This window comes from Podarcis bocagei (genome assembly GCF_964188305.1).
Source record: "Podarcis bocagei genome assembly, chromosome: 6".
NCBI classification, from domain to species: domain Eukaryota; kingdom Metazoa; phylum Chordata; class Lepidosauria; order Squamata; family Lacertidae; genus Podarcis; species Podarcis bocagei.
In genome coordinates, this window is record NC_138130.1 from 91,283,632 (window position 1) to 91,306,612 (window position 22,981).

The following is a 22,981-nucleotide window of genomic DNA, read 5'->3' on the forward strand; positions in this document are numbered from 1 at the left end:
TGAGTATTTTCCTCTTTTGGATGTTACTCTTAGGTCCTGACTCTGAATCTTCTTTTTTCAGTCTCTTAACGTTCAGTGGTACAGCTGCACTGTTGAACTGTAAGGAGCCCCGTGGGTTTGGGGCGCCGGTATGATTGCAGAGATGAGGCCTGCTACTTCCACGTAAGTCCCCTGCTAATATTTTGTTCTCCTTTGTGTGAATCCTTTTATAGAATTGAGTCTGTATGGTTGTAGAATTCAGGGAGTGCAACTTCTGAGTTTTGCAAAATGCTTCATTGCCGTATAATCGCATAGTAACAGTGTTACGTTTCCCTCCCCATGTTTAGGGATGATGAAGAAAATGCTACATTTAAAATTTTGGTTGCTACTGACATTCATCTTGGGTACTTGGAGAAGGACGCGGCACGTGGAAATGATACGTTTGTAACATTTGATGAAATATTGAAACTTGCTCAAGATAATGAGGCAAGGCAGTTTTATAACACTTTGTAAGGTTAGCATCAAGGGACCAGTATTTTCTAGAAATCAGTGTTTTAATGTGCCAACAGCTCTCTGTGTACCATGTAATCCATTGCATTGTGTAGGCCAGGGATGGGGAACTTGTGTCCCTTAGATTGTTGCTGAATTGCAGCTTCCCTCATCCCTCTGGGCCACCTGACTGATGCTGAAGGGAGCTGAACACAGGTTCCTCATCCTGAGTGCCTTCAACCATAAGCAAGGATTGGAATAGTAATGAAGGGCTACATGTGGCAGGATATTTTACTTAAACGACTTCAGAGATGTGACATGTTGCAGAAAAAATTGTTAAAATACAGATGGGGACATTATGGGAATAGTAATGTGGTTCTGCCAGTGCATCAGTTTCTTGAACTTTCACTGTAACATACGATGTATTATAGCTGATTTTAAAAAATGAATATATTTTACACAGTTACAAACTTAAATATTTATTAAAGACTCAGTATAAATTCCTGGATAAATTTGCCCTTTTATGTACTGTTCTCTGTTTAAGGCTAATCAGTGCTGAAAGCAAGATTAATTTTGATTATTTAGATTTTGTTTGCACTGTAAATTGCTTTTAGGTAACCAAAAACGGCTCAGAGAAATTTAGCTGTTTAATATGATGTATATAATGTTATTATGAATAATGAATACAATAATAATGTAATACTGCCAATTTATTTATTTATTAATACTCTTTGCAAAGGTGTATGGTTTTACAAAACTGAAGTAAAAAATTATAAATGGAAATGGTTTTCAATATTTTAAAATAACTTTTCCCTTTCCTTTTTATAGGTGGATTTTCTTTTATTAGGAGGCGATCTCTTTCATGAAAACAAACCTTCCAGAAAAGCATTACATACTTGCTTAGAATTATTAAGGAAATATTGTATGGGTGACCGTCCTATACAGTTTGAAATTCTGAGTGACCAGTCAGTTAATTTTGGTTTTAGCAAGTAGGTATCTTTATGATAAAACTGACTATCATAGTTGTAATGTTTTCTAAATTGAGTTTAATAAATGATAATAATTATTCTGTGGCCATTCATTTATGGGATGTTTCAGTGTAAAAAGTGATGACTTGAGCAGTGATATTTCTGTTTATAAATAAACTTAAACTTTGCTCTCCTGTTCAGGTTTCCTTGGGTGAACTACCAAGATGACAATCTCAACATTTCTATTCCAGTTTTTAGTATTCATGGCAACCATGATGATCCAACAGGGGTAAGAATGTTATACAAAAGTTGATAACTAGTAGGGTTAATGAATTATTGGATATGACAAACCTTCAGAAGATTAGTAAAGAGTTTAAACATCAGAATCCAGCAAACATTTACGCATTGATGTCCTTACAGTACAGCCCTAATAATGTCTACTTAGAAGTAAGTCCTATAGAGGTCATTGGGGCTTCCAGGTAATTTGGGTTAGGATTGTAGCCTTAGTGAGATTGCAACATTGGTGCCTAGGTAAACTACTGTCTTAATTCTTGCATGAAACGGTTATGGTGGCTTACATTGTAATTTTGAAATAGTTGCATTGAGGTTTTTAAATGATTTATGCTTTTTAAGAAGGCATAAACTTGTTACATAAGGTGCTGAAAATGTGGTTGATGTGGCTCTCTGTTTCCTTTGTTGGCCTAGGATAAAACATGCTTTTTAATGGCATAAACATGTACACTTACCATGTAATCAATTCTAGTTTATCCTCTTAAGGTCCACAAAGATATTAGTACTTAGCATTTTAAATATCTTTCATGTCTACATATATCTCTGTTCATTGTTTGTGGCCTATTGATGGCCGGAAGAAGGAGGGAAAAGAATCAATTCCACTTTACAAAAGCTTTCTTTCCCAGATGCCTAGCCCTAGAGGCTGTTACAGGCACCAGGCTAGTAGGCTATTTATAAGCCTAGTTTAGTTGATCTGGAAAAGAATACAAGATCCCCCCCCTTAAATGCTTTAAGTTGGTTGGGAAACCTGTGTTCCTCTACATGTTGCTGGACCACAACTATCATCCCTGGCTGGCTGTGGCTAATGGGAATTGTAGTCCAACATTTGCTGGACCACATTTTCCTCATCTGTACTTCATGTGTTTCTTGACTAAATGGTGACCAAGCCAACCTTTGATAAACAAACGCTAATTGTAGATATTCCTTCATCTATCTTACAGGCAGATGCTCTTTGTGCTTTGGACATCTTAAGTTGTGCAGGACTTGTGAATCATTTTGGACGGTCACCATCTGTAGAGAAGATAGACATTAGTCCTGTTTTGCTTCAGAAGGGCAGTTCCAAAATTGCTCTTTATGGATTAGGTATGCTATTTTTTTGGAATGGTGGCAAGGCTTTAATGAAACCATAACATCTTGGAGGAACATCAGGTCTGGCCTGAAGATGGTGAATTTTATTTTTTAGAATTAGCTTTATGATCCTGGGGTGTAAGTTTAGTGGAGTTTGATATGGAAAACTTTAAGTCTGTTGACCAGTATTTATGGTTTTCACCAAATGAGGGGAACCTAGGTTTGATGTCTCAAAAGTTTGTAGTAGCGCAAATAGCTCTTTCCATTATACCTGTCAGTAAATCAAAGGGGAAAAGGATGGTAAGCAATGAGTGCATTAAAAGTGTTTTGCATTTAATAATTAAATTATTTGTGGCTCATTGAAAACCCTATCCATTATTATTATTATTATTTAATTAAATACTGACTTTCCCGCCTCTGTCTTCCTGGTTCATTAGTGCTGGCCTGCTTGCTGTCTCCTTGACCACATCCTTGACCACATTTTCCTATTTCTTTCATTCTCCTACTTTTCTACAGAAACCTGAGTGCCATTGCCAATACTACTTTGTGGAAGTCACACAAAGACCTGTTGTTTTTTAAAATCAAGTGCTGTATTTAAATTTTACTAAACAAATACAGTGGTACCTTGGTTCTCAAACGTCTCCATTAACAAACATTTTGGTTTTCGAACACTGTAAACCTGGAAGTAAATGCTTCGGTTTTTGAACATGCCTCGGAAGTCGAACATGCCCTGCAGCTTCCACTGAGTGCAAGATCCTGAGGCCTAGCTGTTGCCTCTTGAGGTTTCAGTTTCCGAAAGTTTCAGAACTCGAACTGTCTTCTGGAACGGATTGTGTTTGAAAAATGAGGTACCACTGTAAAAGGAAGTTCATGTAGATTGCAGATGTGAGGCAAATTGGCTTGAGCTGGTAGATAGCACCGTGTAGGAATACAGCAAGCTGGCTTATACTGAGATGGAACCATTGTTCCATCTAGAGCAGTACTGTCTACATTGACTGGCAGCAGCTGTTGAAGAATTCAGATAGGATTCTCTCGAACCAGGGACCTTCTGTGTGCAAAACAAATGCCTCACTTCTGAGCTACAGCACTTCCCCAAAACAGAACAATAAACTCTCGAGCACATGGTTCTGGAACCTATTTTCCCCAGATTTCTCTGCTGTTGCTTTGGCCTGCCAATTTCTCGTTAGCATGTTTTCCCTGCTTTGCTTCCATCCAGCACTTGTATTTCTTTTAGAAACTGTTCTGGGCGGGGGGGATCAGGTTTTAAATATTCTAGAAACCTAAACAATTGAGATTGCTGCTCTCCTTTTAGTCAGGCTTGAAAATAATTACTTTGGCAGTAGGCAACCACTTCCTGCCCAACTCACCAAGCTCAGGGCTCCCTCCTTCCCTGGATGCCATAGCTCATGGGTAGGCAAACTAAGGCCCAGGGGCCGGATCCAGCCCAATCACCTTCTAAATCCGGCCTGCGGACAGTCCGGGTATCAGCGTGTTTTTACATGAGTAGAATGTGTCCTTTTATTTAAAATGCATCTCTGGGTTATTTGTGGGGCCTGCCTGGTGTTATTTACATGAGTAGAATGTGTCCTTTTATTTAAAATGCATCTCTGGGTTATTTGTGGGGCATAGGAATTCGTACATTTCCCCCCCCCAAAATATAGTCCGGCCCCCCACAAGGTCTGAGGGACAGTGGACTGGCCCCCTGCTGAAAAAGTTTGCTGACTCCTGCCATAGCTCCTTACTGCGTTTCTTTGACTAGGACACACAGCACTGGTCTGGGGGCTATCAGCCTTTACTTTGTCATGAGTGCAGCCTTGGCAGTTCTGCTCTGTGTCATTTTTGGACAGGGAACTCAGTGCAGCAGCTTGGGGGGCAGTGATGACTGTGTAGGAGAGTGTCGGATGCCGCTTGGCTGCTGACCCAGGACATGCTACTTGCTGAAAGTGAATATGTAAGTGGCAAGTTGAAAGGCAGTTTTAGACATTTTCTAAACATTGGCAACTTTAATACAAACCATTGGGCTGGCAAGGATAATTTAGTCCCAACCTCTTGCCAATGAAGGAAGTTTTTACTGCAGTACAGTATGTCATTTTCACAGTATTTCATCACAAACAACTCACTACAAGGTAATTATTATGTCCGTTCCAGGATCTATTCCAGATGAGAGGCTTCACCGAATGTTTGTGAACAAGCAAGTGACTATGCTGAGACCAAAGGAAGATGAAGATAGTTGGTTTAATCTGTTTGTAATTCACCAGAACAGGTACTGATGTTGTGTTTTTGTATATTCTGTTGGCCCAGAGGGGCTGGGGCAACCCAGTCACATGGGTGAGGTACAAATGATGATGTTGAAATTTGTACCTTTCTCTCCCCCCTCCACTCTGCTCAGCCTTGCTTTAAAGTTGTCATTTTGCTTGTTCTTTGATGACAGAAAAAAGATGGTGGACTACGATACCAGCTCTGCACAGCTGATGTGAATATAGAGTACTTTTCTGCTTTTGGAGGGACATAAATAATAACCTTAGGCAACAGGTTTTAACTCTTTAATAGGGAAGGGACGCGGGTGGTGCTGCGGGTTAAACCACAGAACCTAGGGCTTGCTGATCAGAAAGTCGGCAGTTCAAATCCCCGCAACGGGGTGAGTTCCCGTTGCTCGGTCCCTGCTCCTGCCAACCTAGCAGTTCGAAAGCACGTCATAGTGCAAGTAGATAAATAGGTACCGCTCTAGTGGGAAGGTAAACGGCGTTTCCGTGTGCTGCTCTGGTTCGCCAGAAGCGGCATTGTCATGCTGGCCACATGACCCGGAAGCTGTACGCCGGCTCCCTCGGCCAGTAAAGCGAGATGAGCGCCGCAACCCCAGAGTCGTCCGCGACTGGACCTAATGGTTGGGGGTCCCTTTACCTTTAAAATACAGTGGTGCCCCGCAAGACGAAATTAATTCGTTCCGCAAGTTTTGCCGTCTAGCGAATTTTTCGTCTTGCGAATCACGAAATCCCATAGGAATGCATTGAAAATCAATTAATGCGTTCCTATGGTCAAAAAAAGTCCAAACAAAGCCAAATTTGGTACAACAACAGTTTATTAACTGCTCTTTAAAGTCACACATACTGTAAAGAGCAGTTCAAAAATTGAAGGGAAAATAAATTAACTTTATAAACATGACAGAAAAACATTTAAAAATCAACAAAGTGTACAGTACATTTTCTAAGACTCTGGGGGACCACTCGAAGAAGGCTCCTCTTCCACTCTTTGCTTCTTGCTGAAGAACCCCCTCCTCAACTGTTCCCCCAGCCACCCACCACACAGAAATTCAAATCCAGAATTTTTTTAAAAAAAGAGCAGAGTGGCCCAATGGTCACAGAAAATCATAAAAATGCAGAAAAAAACACACAAGCTTCCAGATTCTTGCAAACCCCTCCCCAACACCAAGTCCTTGAATTCCAAACACCCCAACCCAAAATCCAACCCCCCCCAAAAAAGTTTTAAAAACTTAACTTACCAAATGGCTGCAAAAGAAGTTCTGGAAAAGCTTCAAAAATCACCAAAGTCTTTAAAAACCTCAAAAAAGGCTACTATGTACACTGCGTTCTATGAGTTGCTCCTCGAAGTCAAGTCGCAACTGTATTAACAGTGTTAAGAAAAAGGAAACAAACTTGCAAGACGTTTTCGTCTTGCGAAGCAAGCCCATAGGGAAATTCGTCTTGCGAGGCAAATCGAAAACGGAAAAACCTTTCGTCTAGCGAGTTTTTTGTCTTGCGAGGCATTCGTCTTGCGAGGTACCACTGTACCGTAATCTTTAGGGTAAGGAATAGTTGCCTTTAACAATTTGAAAAATAAACAACTTTTATTTATGTGGGACCCAAAGTTCTCATTTGAATGATGGCTTGCTCTTGTCAAGTGAGTAACCTTTTCTGTTACCTGTGTTTATAAATAACAATGGATAAATTTTGCTTTTCATTCTGGCTCCTTGGTGTGGATGGGTCACTTTTGTTGTTTTTTTTAAAGCAATTTTTATTGGTTTTTTACCTTTTATAAAAACATAACACACATAAAAAAGACAAAGACAAGAACATGTATAGTTTCAGAAAATCCTACTTTCTTAACCTTGTTCCTTGACTTCCCCCCACCCCCCTTCATGCATCCCAATTCCCATAATTGTGTCAGCAAATTATTATTTCTCCTCTTTACCATCTTAATATTACATCTTTTATAGAAAATAAGTTTTTTTCTAAGTTGGACTCCAATTCCCTTCCATCGATTTCCCCTTTTGTCTTAAATAAAAGTCATATTAACTAAACCCAAAAGTCATGAGTGTTTTTAAAGTTCTATTCTTCCCTCCCTCCCATCCCCGGTTTTCGTCCCTTCCCCAATATATGTCCAAAATAACAGTTCTTAGCCTGGATTCCTCACATCCGAGGCTTTCAAGTCTCTTTCAGTCCCTCTCCGCCGGTCTTGTTGGTAGTCCTTTATGTTGGTCGTCGAATCTCGAAGGAGCTCTATCCCCATCAAACCAGGTTCTCTTCCCACAAGGGCATTTAAAGACAACTGCTGCAAAAGTTCCACAGGCCATGCATCTTCAGAGTCAGAGTGGGGGCCCCAATCATATTTCTTCTTTATTTTAAGATCCTGTATTCCATATACTCCAGGGGCCTCCTTCTTCGTCTTTTGCATCTTTCGTAGATTTGTAATCAGTGTAATCCAAAAGTCTCCTTGCTTATACTCCACTAATGTAAGCTTCTGGTTGGTACTTTCCATCTTTGCTTTCTCTTTTCCTTGTTTAGTCTCCTCCACTTCTTGAGATATCATTTCCGATTCAGCTGCAGATTCTTTCTCATTCAGGTCCTCAGTACATTCAGCAGAGCTGCTTATTCCAGAGGTCAAGGTCATGAGTTGTTTATTCATAGCCAGACTCTGCTCTTGTAAGATTCCCACCAAACAAAACATTCTTTCAATTTCCACTAGTAACTTTCCATCCACAGCCATTGTAATGTCACAGAATTCCCCCTAGAGGGAATCTGGTTACTTAGTAATCTTTCTCCAACAAACCTCTAACTTGTTGTTGTTTCTTTGTGTCCAACAATTTTAGTTCAATTGTAACTCATTTTAATCCAGAGGGATCTTAGATAGCAATTTTTCAGCTTTAAACTGTCCGTTTGACAGCTTTGATGGGTCACTTTTGATTATGCAGAAAACGAGGTTCAGTGGTGGTAGGATTGCATAAGGCTATGGGCGCCTTGATCTGGGGACTTAGCAATAGGACCCAAGTGTCCTACTCTCTGAGTCAACAAAGCAGCTTGCAGGTGGAAGGAGTTGCGGGGCTATTTCCCTGTGCTTTAGTGCTACCCTTATAATGGCCTCTTACATTTGACCATTGCTGATCTGTCTGCAACCTGAACTTCTGTCTGTCCTACAGCTTTAATTCAATTCGCCTTTCCTTACCTTTTGAAAATTGTACCTGATACACATGTTTTTGCAGTTGTTAAAGTGGAATTAAATATTTTATAAACACTTAATTTAACTGGAATATTTTAGTTTAACATCAGTGTAAAACCACCTCCTCAGTTTTGCAATTATGTTTGTATGCTTCCTTTTGTACAGGAGCAAACATGGTGCCACAAATTATATTCCGGAACAGTTTCTAGATGATTTTATTGATCTCGTAATTTGGGGTCATGAGCATGAATGTAAAATAGCTCCTGCCCGAAATGAACGACAACTTTTCTATGTGTCTCAGCCAGGAAGTTCAGTGGTCACATCTTTGTCACCAGGCGAAGCTGCCAAAAAGTATGTACTTAAGTTTTATTTGTTATTTCGTCTGGTTTACTAAATGAGATATTGCAAATTACTGTATTTTTCCGTCTATAAGACGCCCCCATGTATAAGACGCCCCCTATTTTTCTGGCAACAACCAATCACCAGTCCACCCTCAGCCCTATTCGTGTATAAGATGCCCCCTAATTTTTGACATTTTTAAAAGGAAAAAAACCTAGTCTTATACATGGCAAAATATGGTATTCTTTGCTTGCTCTCACCCTTTCGGCTTGTTTATAAGGTGAAAGCAGGGGACTCTAATTTCTATTCCTGGTATTAAGGGGAAACTAGTGAGGAATTAGAAGATCTCCCCATCCCTTAGCTGCTTGCTCCTACCTGTGTCCCCTAATCTGCTCAACTTCAAAAACGCTGTTCTAGAGAAGGCTTCAGGGCTCTCTCACTGTGACAGATGGCAATTCCTGTTGTCACAGTACTAGGACTGTCTTGCGCCTCCCTTCCTACAATTTCAGTGATTTACCAAAGGGTGCAGGACCTAACTTGACTTGTGGGTGCTGACTCCCCAGTTGCACTGTCTGTTCTTGGTACAAGCATGCCACATACCATTCAGCTGAAATGTCTACAAGAAGGGAGAAGGCATTGAGCCTCTTGTCTGTGTCCCCTGCTTTTTTCCAGGGGTGGAACTGGACTGACATAAAGTGGCAGGTAGAGAGGGCTGGGCTAAGGAGAACAAGCTCTGCATTGTTCCAGTCCTGGCCAGGGAGGGTGGGGTATAAATATATTATTATTATTATTGTTATTATTATTATTATTATTAGTGGACCCTCCCCGAATAGTGATCTTGTAAACTAGCAAATTGAACCATAACTGATTTCTTTGCTATGCTCTTTTGAAACAAACAAACAAACAAACAAACAAACACACATTCAGAATCTTAGTAGCAGAATAGCCTCCATGGGCACCTGCAACCCTTAATCCAAATGGCTATGGAGCAATTAACCTAGAGACGTGGAGAACTGCACAGGAAATTTTTGCCATGCAAGGTGCAGAGTGGGAGAATCTGGCATTTCTTTCCTCAAGTAAAGGAAGGAAAGATGGGGAGCCAGTTATTATTGGAGGAGGCCCTGTTCTCTGGGGCTAAGAGGCAGTCTCTGGTCTAACTTCTGGAGGAGACTGGACTCCCTTTGGCTCAAGTCCCCGTTCAACTTCCTACCTTCTGACGGAAGACAGACCTCGAGGAGCTCATGCACTGGCATGAGAACCAAATAATAATTAAAAAGAGAGAGAGAGAGAACAGGAAAGAGGCCTGTGCCATCCAAGATGCAGAGTGCAAGAATCTGCCATTGTTGTTCTCTTCTCAGGAGAAGATAATACAAGTAAATAGATTTCTGTAGCTTAGGTAATGTAGCCTTGTTAAGACAGAATTGCGACTGTAGATTTACCGACTACATTTTAGACTAAAAACTGCTTGCCTGGTGCCCATGAGTTCCCAAACTATTTGCTGAGCTGCTGACATACTTGACGAGGAAGGACAGATTCTATAATGTTGTTGATAGTGAATGCAAAGAAAATGGAAGTTTAGCTGGTCTTGGTGAAAGAAACCTGTGAAGGCAGAATAGGGTTCATGATGGGGTAGAGATTACAGATGGCAGGTTATTTCTGTCAAAAATGTAAGTCAGATCTTTAGCTGCAATGGTCTGCATTAAGCTTAGTATGAGAAGGGGATTCTTGCCCATCTCCATTCACTGCACATTGGTATAAGGACCCAAATCCATTTTGATTATTCCCAGTGTGAACTTCTCCTAGCCATGGCCCTTGAACTCCCTGTCCACCTGTTAAGGCTCCTATAACAAGTAACAGCTTTCCATCAAGTTGACAACTCTGTAAGCCTAACAGTGATCATGGCTGAAATAAATTCTCAGGGTATATGCCACACTCGATTTACCTGGCTTTGCTCAATGCATTCCAGACATGTTGGCTTGCTGCGCATCAAAGGGAAAAAAATGAATATGCAAAAGATTCCTCTCCAAACAGTACGGCCTTTCTACATTGAGGACATTGTTCTTGCTGACCATCCTGACATCTTTAATCCTGACAATCCTAAAGTAACACAAGCGATACAAGCTTTCTGCATGGAAAAGGTAGGAGCTGGAAAAGATAGGAGTGGGGCACGAGTCCACTATGGTTTTGGATATTAGGAGTGCTGTCTCATTTTGTACGTGGACACTTTGTATGTGGGTTGTAATATTGTGGAATATGAATGGTTCATAGAGTTAATGTTTGAGGCTGTGAATCTACTATTCACAGTGTTGTCAAATGGATGGTGAATGATACTGGATGAATGATTGCATGTTATGGGGTTTGAAATATTTATGTCATACTGCCTTGTAGTTCTTTCAGCCAGATGGGCAGGGTAAAAATAATAAAAATATTATTAATTATTATATTGTATTGTATTATTAGGATATTGCCTTTGTATTCTGTTATGTGAATAATTTGATGTGTTTTTTTGCACTTAATTCTGCATGTAAACTGATTCGAGATCTTTTAGGTGGTTGATAAATGGAAATAATAAACAAATAACCAGATATGTGTTTTTCCCCCTTCTCATTTTTAAAGGTTGAAGCCATGTTGGACAATTCAGAAAGAGACCGTCTTGACAACCCCAGACAACCAGATAAGCCTCTAATAAGATTACGAGTAAGATGGGGCTTCTAATATGGTGTTTTTTTTTTTAATTAAAAAGCAAATGTATGTTCTTGTTCAGCATACATTTTAGGGCCTCCCTCCGCCTTCGTGGAGTGGTAGTACGTGGCTATCTTGTCTGCATTCCTTGAAGCAGTGGAACTTGAGGCACTTGTGGGAAATAATAAGGGGTTTAAAAGCCATCTAGCTATTTAAAAAAGAGAGAACAAATGCGGTTTTTAATGTTTGAAATAATTTCTGTTTGCTTGTAAAAGCCTGCTGTTGAGATGAATTATTAAAGATGGGTATCTTGAATGTTGTGCTGTATTGTAAACACCAGGATGGTTAGTTAGATATTCGCAAGGGCATTAGACTAAACTGATGAAAATTGGATCATTTTAGTTGTTTGGTTGCAGAGCCTATACCTTTAATGCTTATTTTCTTCTCTCTTTTTTTGAAGGTAGATTACAGCGGAGGCTTTGAACCATTCAACATTGTGCGTTTCAGCCAAAAGTTCATGGATAGGATAGCTAATCCCAAAGATATCATACATTTTTTCAGGCACCGGGAGCAAAAAGAGAAAAATGGTAAAAGAATGAACAATAATGTAGCTTCTACAGAGGATTATAGCAAATATTGTTGATGGGGAAAACAACATTATTCATGGAAGTACTTTGGTGTGGCAACAATGTATTTGAAGCATTGCAATGCTTCTATACAACAATAATGTAGCATTGTTCTATACGCAGGAATCCTTTGTTGACAGGATGTGTTAGTTTAATATCTCTCTGAGTATGATTTAAACATTGGGAACCAACCAATATATATCATAAAATATTAGTTACCACAGGTTAGCAATTGTTCTGTGTTAAGGTCAGATATTCACACACACACACACACACACACACACACACACGGACTGTTCTTTTGAATTATTTCACCCTGCAGATATGCATTTTGCCTTATTGTAATGATATTTTGGGGTAGCAAACTATTTCTCTACATGGGCTAAAAATTGCATCGTTTTTCCTTTGTTTTACAGATGAGATTAACTTTGGAAAACTGGTCCACAAGCCTGCATCAGAGACAACGACTTTGAGGGTAGAGGATCTTGTTAAACAATACTTCCAGACAGCTGAGAAGGTAAACTTATTATTCAGAATTTGAGGTGGTGTTTCCTTGTTATCTCAGGCTGAATTTCTGGTTTTAACGCTAATTCAACAGCAGGTGCATTTTGTTTCTCAAAGCCTTATAGCTATTGATTCTTCATTCGAAGAGTCTGAAATTGCACTGAAGGAAAAAATCTAGAAGAGGAATAGTGTTAAGTTTTTTGAGCAAAAAACCAACAGAGGCTTGTGGCCCCCAAGAAAAAGGGATGATTCATATACAACAGCAAACCACGATGTGTTCTGATGTGTGAATTGATACCATCTGATAAACCATGGTTTGTGAGCGGACACAAAACCAGGATCAAAATCGCATAATTTGAAGCTGGTTTGCAGACTAGTTTGTGTAAACTCTTTCGGCATTGCACCCAAACTGTCCAATAATAATTAAAATGCATAAAATAGGTAAATGATCCACAAAACCAAGTCTAAGTCTTGCAGCAATCATTCCAATAGACCCAAGAAAGCGCTGCAAAAACAGTTATTGAGCTTCTTTTGTAAGTTTGTTGAGCTGTGTTTTTTTTTTTTAAAAAAATATTTTTATTAAAGGTTTCTTAGTTTGCTGAGCTGTTGAGCTGTCTTTTGAGGAATCGCCCCTGGCTCCAGTCCTCACTTACTTACCGTATTAACCTGTGTATAAGATGACCCCCAATTTATCACTAAAAAAAAATCCAGAAAAAAGATCACCTTATACATGGAAAAATATGGTATGTTTTAATCTGAGGTCTGAAAACAAAGTAAGGAGCAATTGCACCTCTGTGGGGAGGGAGTTGTGCATATGACATTCCACAATGGAGAAGGTCCTGTTCTGCGTTGCTACACCACAAACTAACTGGAACAATGAGCAGGGCCTCTGCAATTCTTAACACAAAGGTGGAGAACCTTTTTCTGCGGGTCAGATAGAAAAGCCTGGAGGACTGCATAGTACAAACCATGGTTTGGTGTTACACCTGAACCAGCGCAGGCTGATTTATTACACTATGTGCTTTTGTAGTCAAGAACCATAAAGCTTAGGGTGGCATTCAACTAAATAATTGTGTGAGCACAATGACTTCACCCTGTGTATCCCTGCCTTTAGCCAATAATTTTCAATCACTTGCATTTCGGCTCATCTTAAGTCCCCCCTCCCCAGCAGGTTACATAGTTTCCCCACCCAAGAACACCAGTTTTAAATAAATCGGGGGTATTCAATGCAGTATCTTGTTTGTCTTTCTGCAAGAAAGTGCAGCTTTCCCTCCTGACTGAGAGAGGCATGGGAGAGGCAGTGCAAGAGTTTGTGGATAAGGAGGAGAAGGATGCGATTGAGGAGCTGGTGAAATTTCAGCTAGAGAAGACGCAGCGGTTTCTGAAGGAACGCCATACAGATGCAGAGGAAGCCAAAATTGATGAAGAGGTTAGTAGGGAGCATGGGTAGGCAAACTAAGGCCTGGGGGCCGGATGCGGCCCAATCACCTTCTAAATCCGGCCCGCGGATGGTCCGGGAATCAGCATGTTTTGACATGAGTAGAATGTGTCCTTTTATTTAAAATGCATCTCTGGGTTATTTGTGGGGCATAGGAATGTGTTCATTCTTTTCCTTCAAAATATAGTCCGGCCCCCCACAAGGTCTGAGGGACAGTTGACCGGCCCCCTGCTGAAAAAGTTTGCTGACCCCTGTATGGAGGGACTTACCTTTCTTGAAATGACAGTGGGTAGCAATATTTGGGAGAAAGAAAGGTGTTGGAACTGCACAATTATGTTCTGTAAACCTCCCAATGTCCCCGCCCCACCCCCAATTCACTGTTCTGACAAGCCGATCCTTGTTACTAGCGTGTTCTGAAGATTGGAGTATTAAAAGATAACCCACCCCCTTATTTTATGAGACATCTTATTAAAGTGACTGAGTTGCATTGCCATTTTAAGCCACAAGATGGCAGCAAAATAGTATAAACTGGCTTTACACAGCTGGATTCCCTCCAGTTGATTCAGACCCAACAACCTTAATCTGAATGACTTAATAGCTGTTGGATGCATTTACTAATGTAAGTCATGAAGGTCAAGCTCTACATATCAGCATCTCAGGATGCCCCCCCCCCCCATTATTTGTTTTAATAATGGAAAGAGGAAAACAGTCCCATTCTTTTTTGCCTATCTTTTTTACCCTGAAAGTGTAAAAATACATAGTTACCGTAGTTACCTTTTACCACTTCAACACAGGTGCAACGCTTTAGAGAGTCGAGAAGAAAAAACACCATGGAGGAGGACGAGGAAGTTCGAGAGGTAATTAAGCTGAAAAAACTGAAAGGATCTAAGGTGACTTGGGCCATCATAGCTGTTAACTTTTCCCTTTTCTTGTGAGGAATCCTATTCGGAATAAGGGAATTTCCCTTTTAAAAAAGGGAAACGTTGACAGCTAGTTGATTGGCTTGAATAACATTTCTTGAGAGAGAGAGAGAGAGAGAGAGAGAGAGAGAGAGAGAGAACTTCTGTATGCAAGCAGTAGCTTCCATTGTGTCCAAAATGTGTATCGCAATGTGTTGACATTCATTTCCATATTTTACCCATTTCATATTTCTTTAGTAATAAACATGTTCCCCAAACTTTGCCCTGATCACATGGTGTTTCAAGCTGTGTTTAATTAAAACTGGAAGCAGAAGCTTCCAGACTCCTCCTCCTCAACCAGCACTGAGCCCCAGTGGGAGTCTAGGCTCATTCTTGTGAAGCACAAAACTCCGACTTAGCTGCTAATACAAGTTGGCTCCAGCAAAATAGATACTTTTGAGTTCTCCCCTCTCATCTACCATCAAATCACAAATTGTATCTGTCTACATTGGCAAACCCAAAGATCCAGAGTTTTCCATCACTGCTGGATGTCAAAACACGGCTCGTAAGAGGCACAGTCTATGGGTTCTAATAGTTTTTACAAGGCATTGCCTAAAATTTGCCATCAAATCAAAGATCACCAGATTTGTTAAGCGATTTGTTGACGGGTTCTTTTTTTGTCATCCTTTGTAAAAAGCATGTCTTGAATCAATGTTTCATCGTGGCAAGGAATGGATCTGTGATTCTTTACTGTGTGGTCTACCAATGTAAGCTCAAGATTTTATGGTGGTGATGGGAACCCTGTGTAAAATCATGCAAATTCAAGAATATCTGTTTTAATTTTTGTGAACCTGGCAGGTGTGTCTGTGTGTGGGATGGTGGTGGTCACTTGTTCTTTCTTGCTTCCAAGAGAGAAAGAACCTTTTAAAAAGGGAAGCTTTTTAAAAGGGAAGCTTTTTAAAAGGGAAGCTTTTAATGTTTAATAGGCTATTGCATTTTAATATTGTGTTGAAAGCTGCCCAGAGTGGCTGGGGAAACCCAAACCAGATGGGTGGGGTATAAATAAAGTATCATTAATAATAATAATAATAATAATAATAATAATAATAATAATAATAATAATAATAATAATTAAATAATTAATATTACCAGAGAGGGTGGTGCCCATGGTGCACACTTAAAAGTTCTTGGGCTCAAAAAGGTTTTTCAGCATTGATTTAGCATTACACCTGAACCAACCCCCTGGGGAAAGCAGATGAAACTTTGATTTTTGTTCCAGTAAGGCCGTTAATATGCTTCAACATTGGTTAATACTTTTCTCTCAGGCTTTAAACAGGGCCAAAGCTCATAGATCTCAGGGAGCCTATCATGCTTCCGTCAGTAGTGATGATGACCTCATGGATGTGGCTACCTCTGGTCAAAGGGCTAATGATGATTCAGATGATGATGATTTGCCACCCAGCAGAGGAAGAGGGAGAGGTCGGGCAAGAGGAGGTAAAGGGCAGAACGCAACAGCAAGAGGAGCATCCCGACGAGGAAGAGGAGGCCAGTAGCCTTATTGTCCTTTGCAATTGCAATCCCAAAATTCTGGGATTATGATGGTGGTGATAGTCATAATATGCATATATACATAAAGCTCTGAAGGGATGCTGGTGGCACTGTGGTCTAAACCACAGAGCCTAGGGCTTGCCAATCAGAAGGTCGGCGGTTCGAATCCCCGCGACAGGGTGAGTTCCTGTTGTTTGGTCCCAGCTCCTGCCCACCTAGCAGTTCAAAAGCATGTCAAAGTGCAAGTAGATAAATAGGTACCACTCTGGCAGGAAGGTAAACAGCATTTCCATGCGCTGCTCTGATTCGCCAGAAGCGGCTTAGTCATGCTGGCCACAAAGCGAGATGAGTGCCGCAACCCCAGAGTCGTTCACTACTGGACCTAGCGGTCAGGGGTCCCTTTACCTTTATACATAAAGCTCAGTTTGCAAATGTGCACAGTTTGCTAGGAGAAAAAAAGGGCTATATGTTACCCATGTGCCCCGTTACCTCCAGACTGGTGGAATCCTTTCCTTGTGTGAGGAGGACGTTGTTGTTTAGTCGTTTAGTCGTATCCGACTCTTCATGACCCCATGGACCAGAGCACACCAGGCACTCCTGTGAGGAGGATACTTATGATTACACAGGCATAGGCAAACTCCAGCCCTCTAGATGCTTGGGACTACAATTCCCACCATCCCAAGCTAACAGGACCAGTGGTCAGGGATGATGGGAATTGTAGTCCCAAACATCTGGAGGGCTGGAGCTTGCCTATGCCTGATTAAACAGATCAAAGAGGGAATTAGAGGTATTTCTTAAGCACACATCCATTCTATGATGATTTGCATTGGTGATTCATGGTCAATTTCCAGTTTTAAGGAAGCATTTGCATATCTTTCATCTTAGATCATTTTCTCTGCCCTAGCTCTTCTCCATCAACCCTTTTCATGCTGGGGTAATACAGACACCTGCCCAAAACACCAAACACTTTTGGCTCTTATGATTGCAGGAAACCTCTCCCTGGCCACTACTTTTTCCTTAGAGGAATTCTATCTGCACATGCATTCACGGAAATGGTAGAGACTATCTTACATCTGCATGCACATGCTTTCTTGAGCATGCACTACTCTATAGTTACTACAATGCAGACCCTCTTCTTACTTCTCCAGGCCAAAATAGAGCTTCCTTTCTCAGGTACAGGCTACCATTCTTAGAGCTGAGTGTGTCGTAACAGGCATGCATAGCGAAACACAGAAAAAAGGGTTGGATCACTATCTGCTGCACCGTAGTGGCTCAGTTAAAAATTGGAGAAATGTAAACATCTGAATATTTACTTTTCTATTATTGCAGGAGGCACTGGCCAGGACCAGATGATTAGCAGCAGAACATATAAATCTGCACCCGTTCCTACAAAGAATATGTCCATCATGGATGGTACGTTCAGAATGCAAGTGAACCCCTATATCATATTGACATGCATGTCCGAATTTGTTACTCTCTTTAATGATACCTTAAGAAAATAATCCACTTGATGTTTTTGATGTGTCATAGTATCGTACATGTGTCATTTTCAGAGGTTTAGTTGTCTTAGGGAGCAATCCTATGCACAAGAAGCTGGTATAAAGCTCGCCAATGTAATTTAAGCCAGTGTAAAGTTACTCCAGAGCCAAATCTGGTCCAGCGGTAGGACTGCTGCTGTTTTTTTGCCTAAGCCTGGTAGATGGAAAACAGGCCTTTAATATAGTGTTCTTTGCCATGTTACTGAGATAAATGGGCTGAGGATCCAGCCTCATTTGCCAACCTTTCTGATTCTGCCCCTGCCACACCCCTATTTGGGGACTGACACTAGCCTCAACTCAGATGGATGAGCAAGTTATTTGATGCATCTTCAACTGAGCTAGCACTGGGAACCTAACACCAGCTGAGCTGATGATCCACTGTATCCTAAGCTGTTCATCCTGATGGATCTTTCCATAGGGTTGCTCCCCTAGTCTGTGGCAGCAACAGTCTTGTGGCACATTAAAGACTCACAAATGTATTCTGGCATAAACCTTTGTAGATTAGAGTCTACTTAATCAGATGCATGAAATGCTATTCTCAGTTGGCATGGGATGGAGGAAAAACTGGTAACAGTGATGTTACAGGTAGTTGGAAATTTAATACAAATGCATACTGTCTAATAATTATGTTAAACTTAAATGTATGTAAAATAAGCACAGTCACCAGTCACAAAAGCAGTATTGGTGATGAGAATTCAAATATCTGGCGTTGCCAAGTGAATTAACACATATAGTGAAATAGAAGCCCGCTGTCTCGCATTAGACCACGAGTGATAGAACTTTTTGACATGTTTTCATCCAGCAATTTCACACTGGAGTTTTCCTTTTGAAGTTCCTTTGCACTTTCACATTAGCAGTTGAGTATCCTTAGAAGTTGATGTGTTCTCTGGTTGGATTCTGCACATTTCTCTCTGATATCAGACCTGTGTCTATTTATTACCTTTTGTGTAGAGACTGACTTGGTTGTTGTGTTACAGCTCTGAAGGGCATTGTTGGCAGATGATAGTGCATGTAAGGTTGGAAGATAAGCAGGGGAATGTGCTCTTGATGTTGCTGCTAGTTTTATTAGGTCCTTTATTTTTTATATTCTTTTCTTTTTCACCACCTGTCTTTATGATAGGGAAGTATTGTGTCCAGGATGGGCATGTTTGATAATACCTAGCTGCTACTATATATAACATGTGCGTCAGCCTATAGATGTACCTGCTTGCTTGCGGGTTAATTTGCCATTTCTCAGTAAAAAGCAATCTGATGCACAGCAGCTACTTCTAGATATGCCTTCATAGCAATTCCAGTTGTTCATGCTCCACAGGTACTAATGGTGAATGACGTTTTCAGGCAGCTAAGAAAATAAAGCGCTGTAGAGAGCTGACCTTGCACAGGATTGTGTATTGTGATCACAATGGTAACCTGTGAAATGTAGGCTTCCTATGGAATGATCTTGGGTTGTAAGCCAGTGTGATTTTCACATTTTATATTTTATGTTTAACTCTTCTGTTTTATGTTGGTTTGCTTTCTAGCAAGAGAAGTGAATAACCCACTGCTTTTTGTATCTTCTCAAGGTTGAATACTAGCATTCTGTATTCTGTATTCCTCTTGGCACAAGAGGATAGAGCAGCTGTTCAGGTTTTTTAAAACTTACTTGTACCAGTAGCGTGTCTCATTCTTATTAAGTTAATTCACAAGTAACTTGTTTTGGTGTTTTTCACCGTTTTTAATTATAAATTCCCTTGAGACAGTTGTTTGGAAGGCAATTAATAAATTGATGATGGGGAAAATAATAATAATGATGGGAATAACAGTCAATAATTCATGTTACTTGCAGTAAGTGTGTTTTCAAAGATTGCATGTTTTTTGTTGCATTTTGTGTACTTAAAAACCATGATTTTTTTGTTGTGATGCTACAAATTTCCACTAAGCTCCTTTGATTAATTTATAACACCCTACAGTAAAACTTCTCACTTATAATTTATTCTAGCTTTTAAGTCATCAAGACAGCAACCTCCCCGGAATATGCCAGTCAAGAGTTATTCAGAGGTGAGTAGTTATTTCATGAATATTAAAGCAGAAGATTTCCTTTTGCCTGTTAGCAGCTACTTTGTATATATGTATTCTTGCTTGCATGCATTTAAAATAGACACACACACCTCCTTTCCACTAAAATGCAGCTCAAAATGCAAAATAAATGATTAAGTGGATTTTACTTGATATTTTGTCTAGCAAAAGGAGAGAGGATCTTACCTGTAGGCTTGTGTTTGTTTATTTCATAAAATTTATACTCTGTAAAAAAACCACCACCCTTAAAATGGTATGCAAAAAGATAATAAAACTGTTGAAATAATAAATCACAACCATACTTTAAAACTTTAAAACATACAACACTGATTAAAATTACCAAAACTTTCCAAGCTTGTCCGAACAAGAATGTTTTTAGAAGGTGCTGAAAAAGAGTACAGTGAAGTTCCCTGCTTGATCTTAATATGCAGGGAATTCCAAAGTGCAGGTGCTGCCACACTAAATGCGTCGGTGCTTACAAATACGGAACAGGTATTATGTGGCATTTCTGGTAGTGCCAATTCCTCTGAGCGAAGCGGTTTAGTGAGCACATGAGGCGTAAGGCGATCTCATAGGTAGGCTGGTCCCAAGTTGTTCAGTTTTTATCTGTGTTAGAATTACCATTAAATACTATTGTTCTTTGTCTTTCTCTTCTAGGTCATTGAAGATGATGACTCTGATTTGGAAGAAGTATCTTTTACTCCATCCTCCACTGCAAATCAAAGGTTAGTTAGTACATGCATTTCCATGATCTTCTAGGTTGCTTGATAAATATGTACAAAGAAAGGAAAAGCAGAAAGGCAACAAGTACAGGAGAAGGTTGCTGAGCCCCCTGTTTTTTCAAACAATCTTTGTGTCGTCTAACTGCAAAAGATTCTGGGCACCTTGAAACTTGCTCTACTTTCTTCCCCTGAAAAATGTTTTCCTGTAATGAATTGTAAATTGGGTGGCGTTCCATCTGCCCACATTTTGCATGAGCTTCTTTATAGACAAATGAATTTTTAACCTGTGAGTATTTACCGTATTTTTCTGTGTATAACATGCCCCCCATGTATAAGACGGTATGGGACTCCAACTAGAGAAAATGGGGGGAGATTGCCCCCGTGTGTAAGACACCCCCCACTTTTTAGCATTAATTTTAAATTAAAAAACCTAGTCTTAAACACGGGGAAATGCGGTATTTATTTAGGCTACTTTCAGCTCACCCTTCATTCCAAAGGGTACTAGGGAACAGACAAAACTGAAATGTATCACATAAAGAATAATAAAACACAGAAGCAGACACATACAGAGACATTTGAGGCAGTGTGTGTGTTTGGGTAAATGCCTGAATATGGCTTACGATTTGTGTTTATCAAAGTTTGCTGAGTTCAGATGAAATGGTAAAGTGTGGTTTGCCACTAAACCAGGATCAAACGCTTCTAACTGCTGTGTTTAAAAGCAGGGACATGCTCTAAGGTGCACGCTAATGATGCTAAACTATGATTAGGGTTTTGAACAGCCCTCTTATCTTAGCTTCTCTGTTTTTATTATACCAAAAGTGTTTATCTGGGTGTTTACAAAGAACTACTTCCAAGCATTCCCAGTAGAAGTTTCAACTTTCCCCCTTTGGTTGGAAAGTTATTTCCTCTTCTTCCCCCAATCTCTGCCATATTGCACACTGCTTGGGCATAATGAGTTCGTTACACAAATTTAGGGGCTCAGCACAAAGTGGAAAACGGGTTTACCTTTCAGCCATAATATCACTAATTTTTAAAAGCGACCTTGCTATGAAAATATTTTCATATGGTTGTTGTTGTTTAGTCGTGTCCGACTCTTCGTGACCCTGTGGACCAGAGCACGCCAGGCACTCCTGTCTTCCACTGGCTCCCGCAGTTTGGTCAAACTCATGCTGGTCGCTTCGAGAACACTGTCCAACCATCTCGTCCTCTGTCGTCCCCTTCTCCTTGTGCCCTCCATCTTTCCCAACATCAGGGTCTTTTCCAGGGAGTCTTCTCTTCTCATGAGGTGGCCAAAGTATTGGAGCCTCAGCTTCAGGATCTCTCCTTCCAGTGAGCACTCAGGGCTGATTTCCTTCAGAATGGATTGGTTTGATCTTCTTGCAGTCCATGGCACTCTCAAGAGTCTCCTCCAGCACCATAATTCAAAATTTCATATGGTAACCATCTTCAAATATCTGAAGGGCTATCACATGGAAGATGGAGCAAGCTAGTTTTCAGCTGCTCCAGAAGGTAGGACCCAAACCAATGGATTCAAGTTACAAGAAAGGAGATTCTGACTAAACATTAGGAGGAACTTTCTGGAAAAGACCATATCGGAAGCTAGCAATTTTTAAGCAGAGGTTGGATGGCCATCTGTCACAGATTAAATAGCTGTGATTCCTTCATTTTGGGCATTGGACCACATGGCCCTTAGAGGGCCCTCCCAGCTCTATAATTATATAATAATAATAATAATAATAATAATAATAATAATAATAATAATAATAATAATAATAATTTATTTATACCCCGCCCATCTGGCTGAGTTTCCCCAGCCACTCTGGGCGCCTCCCAATCAAGTGTTAAAAACAGTACAGCGTTACATATTAAAAACTTCCCTGAACAGGGCTGCCTTAAGATCTCTTCTGAATGTCAGGTAATTGTTTATCTCTTTGACATCTGATGGGAGGGCATTCCATAGGGCAGGCGCCACTACCGAGAAGGCCCTCTGCCTGGTTCCCTGTAGCCTCACTTCTTGCAATGAGGGGACCTCCAGAAGGCCCTCGACGCTGGATCTCAGTGTCCAGGCTGAACGATGGGGGTGGAGATGCTCCTTCAGGTATACAGGACCGAGGCCGTTTAGGGCTTTAAAGGTCAGCACCAACACTTTGAATTGTGCTTGGAAACGTATATGATTCTGTGGGTAATCTCTTATTTATTTCAAATGTGATATTGATGATGTGTGACTTTCATTGTTAAGCTTTGTGATTTTTAGTGCTGTGCTTTCATTGATGGTGACCAGTATCTCCTATTTATAATGTTTAGATCGTTTGGAGCATCTGCATCTAGCAAAAGGAGCTCACAGAGCCAGGCATCAAAAGGAGTAGACTTTGAATCCGATGAGGTACAAAAATATTTTCTCT

The 22,981-nt window shown here is 40.4% G+C and overlaps 1 protein-coding gene across 5 annotated transcripts in view; it reads left to right on the forward strand.

The window, feature by feature from the left end:
• The window catches only part of MRE11 (MRE11 homolog, double strand break repair nuclease), a 30,686-nt gene that overhangs the window by 4,516 nt on the left and 3,189 nt on the right, over window positions 1–22,981 (forward strand). For 2 of the 5 annotated variants that reach the window (XM_081197653.1, XM_081197654.1), the window contains 18 exons: window positions 62–162; window positions 327–465; window positions 1,297–1,457; window positions 1,638–1,725; window positions 2,669–2,810; window positions 4,944–5,058; window positions 8,394–8,579; window positions 10,534–10,705; window positions 11,184–11,264; window positions 11,710–11,836; window positions 12,292–12,392; window positions 13,635–13,808; window positions 14,612–14,674; window positions 16,042–16,261; window positions 17,594–17,677; window positions 19,781–19,839; window positions 20,515–20,582; window positions 22,884–22,962. In XM_081197653.1, coding sequence (XP_081053779.1) covers window positions 131–162; window positions 327–465; window positions 1,297–1,457; window positions 1,638–1,725; window positions 2,669–2,810; window positions 4,944–5,058; window positions 8,394–8,579; window positions 10,534–10,705; window positions 11,184–11,264; window positions 11,710–11,836; window positions 12,292–12,392; window positions 13,635–13,808; window positions 14,612–14,674; window positions 16,042–16,261; window positions 17,594–17,677; window positions 19,781–19,839; window positions 20,515–20,582; window positions 22,884–22,962 — 2,091 coding nt within the window. In that variant the 5' untranslated portion in view covers window positions 62–130. Of the gene's footprint in view, window positions 1–61; window positions 163–326; window positions 494–1,296; window positions 1,458–1,637; window positions 1,726–2,668; window positions 2,811–4,943; window positions 5,059–8,393; window positions 8,580–10,533; window positions 10,706–11,183; window positions 11,265–11,709; window positions 11,837–12,291; window positions 12,393–13,634; window positions 13,809–14,611; window positions 14,675–16,041; window positions 16,262–17,593; window positions 17,678–19,780; window positions 19,840–20,514; window positions 20,583–22,883; window positions 22,963–22,981 lie in introns of those variants that run through there. The other 3 variants (XM_081197656.1, XM_081197655.1, XM_081197657.1) reach the window with 2 other exon arrangements.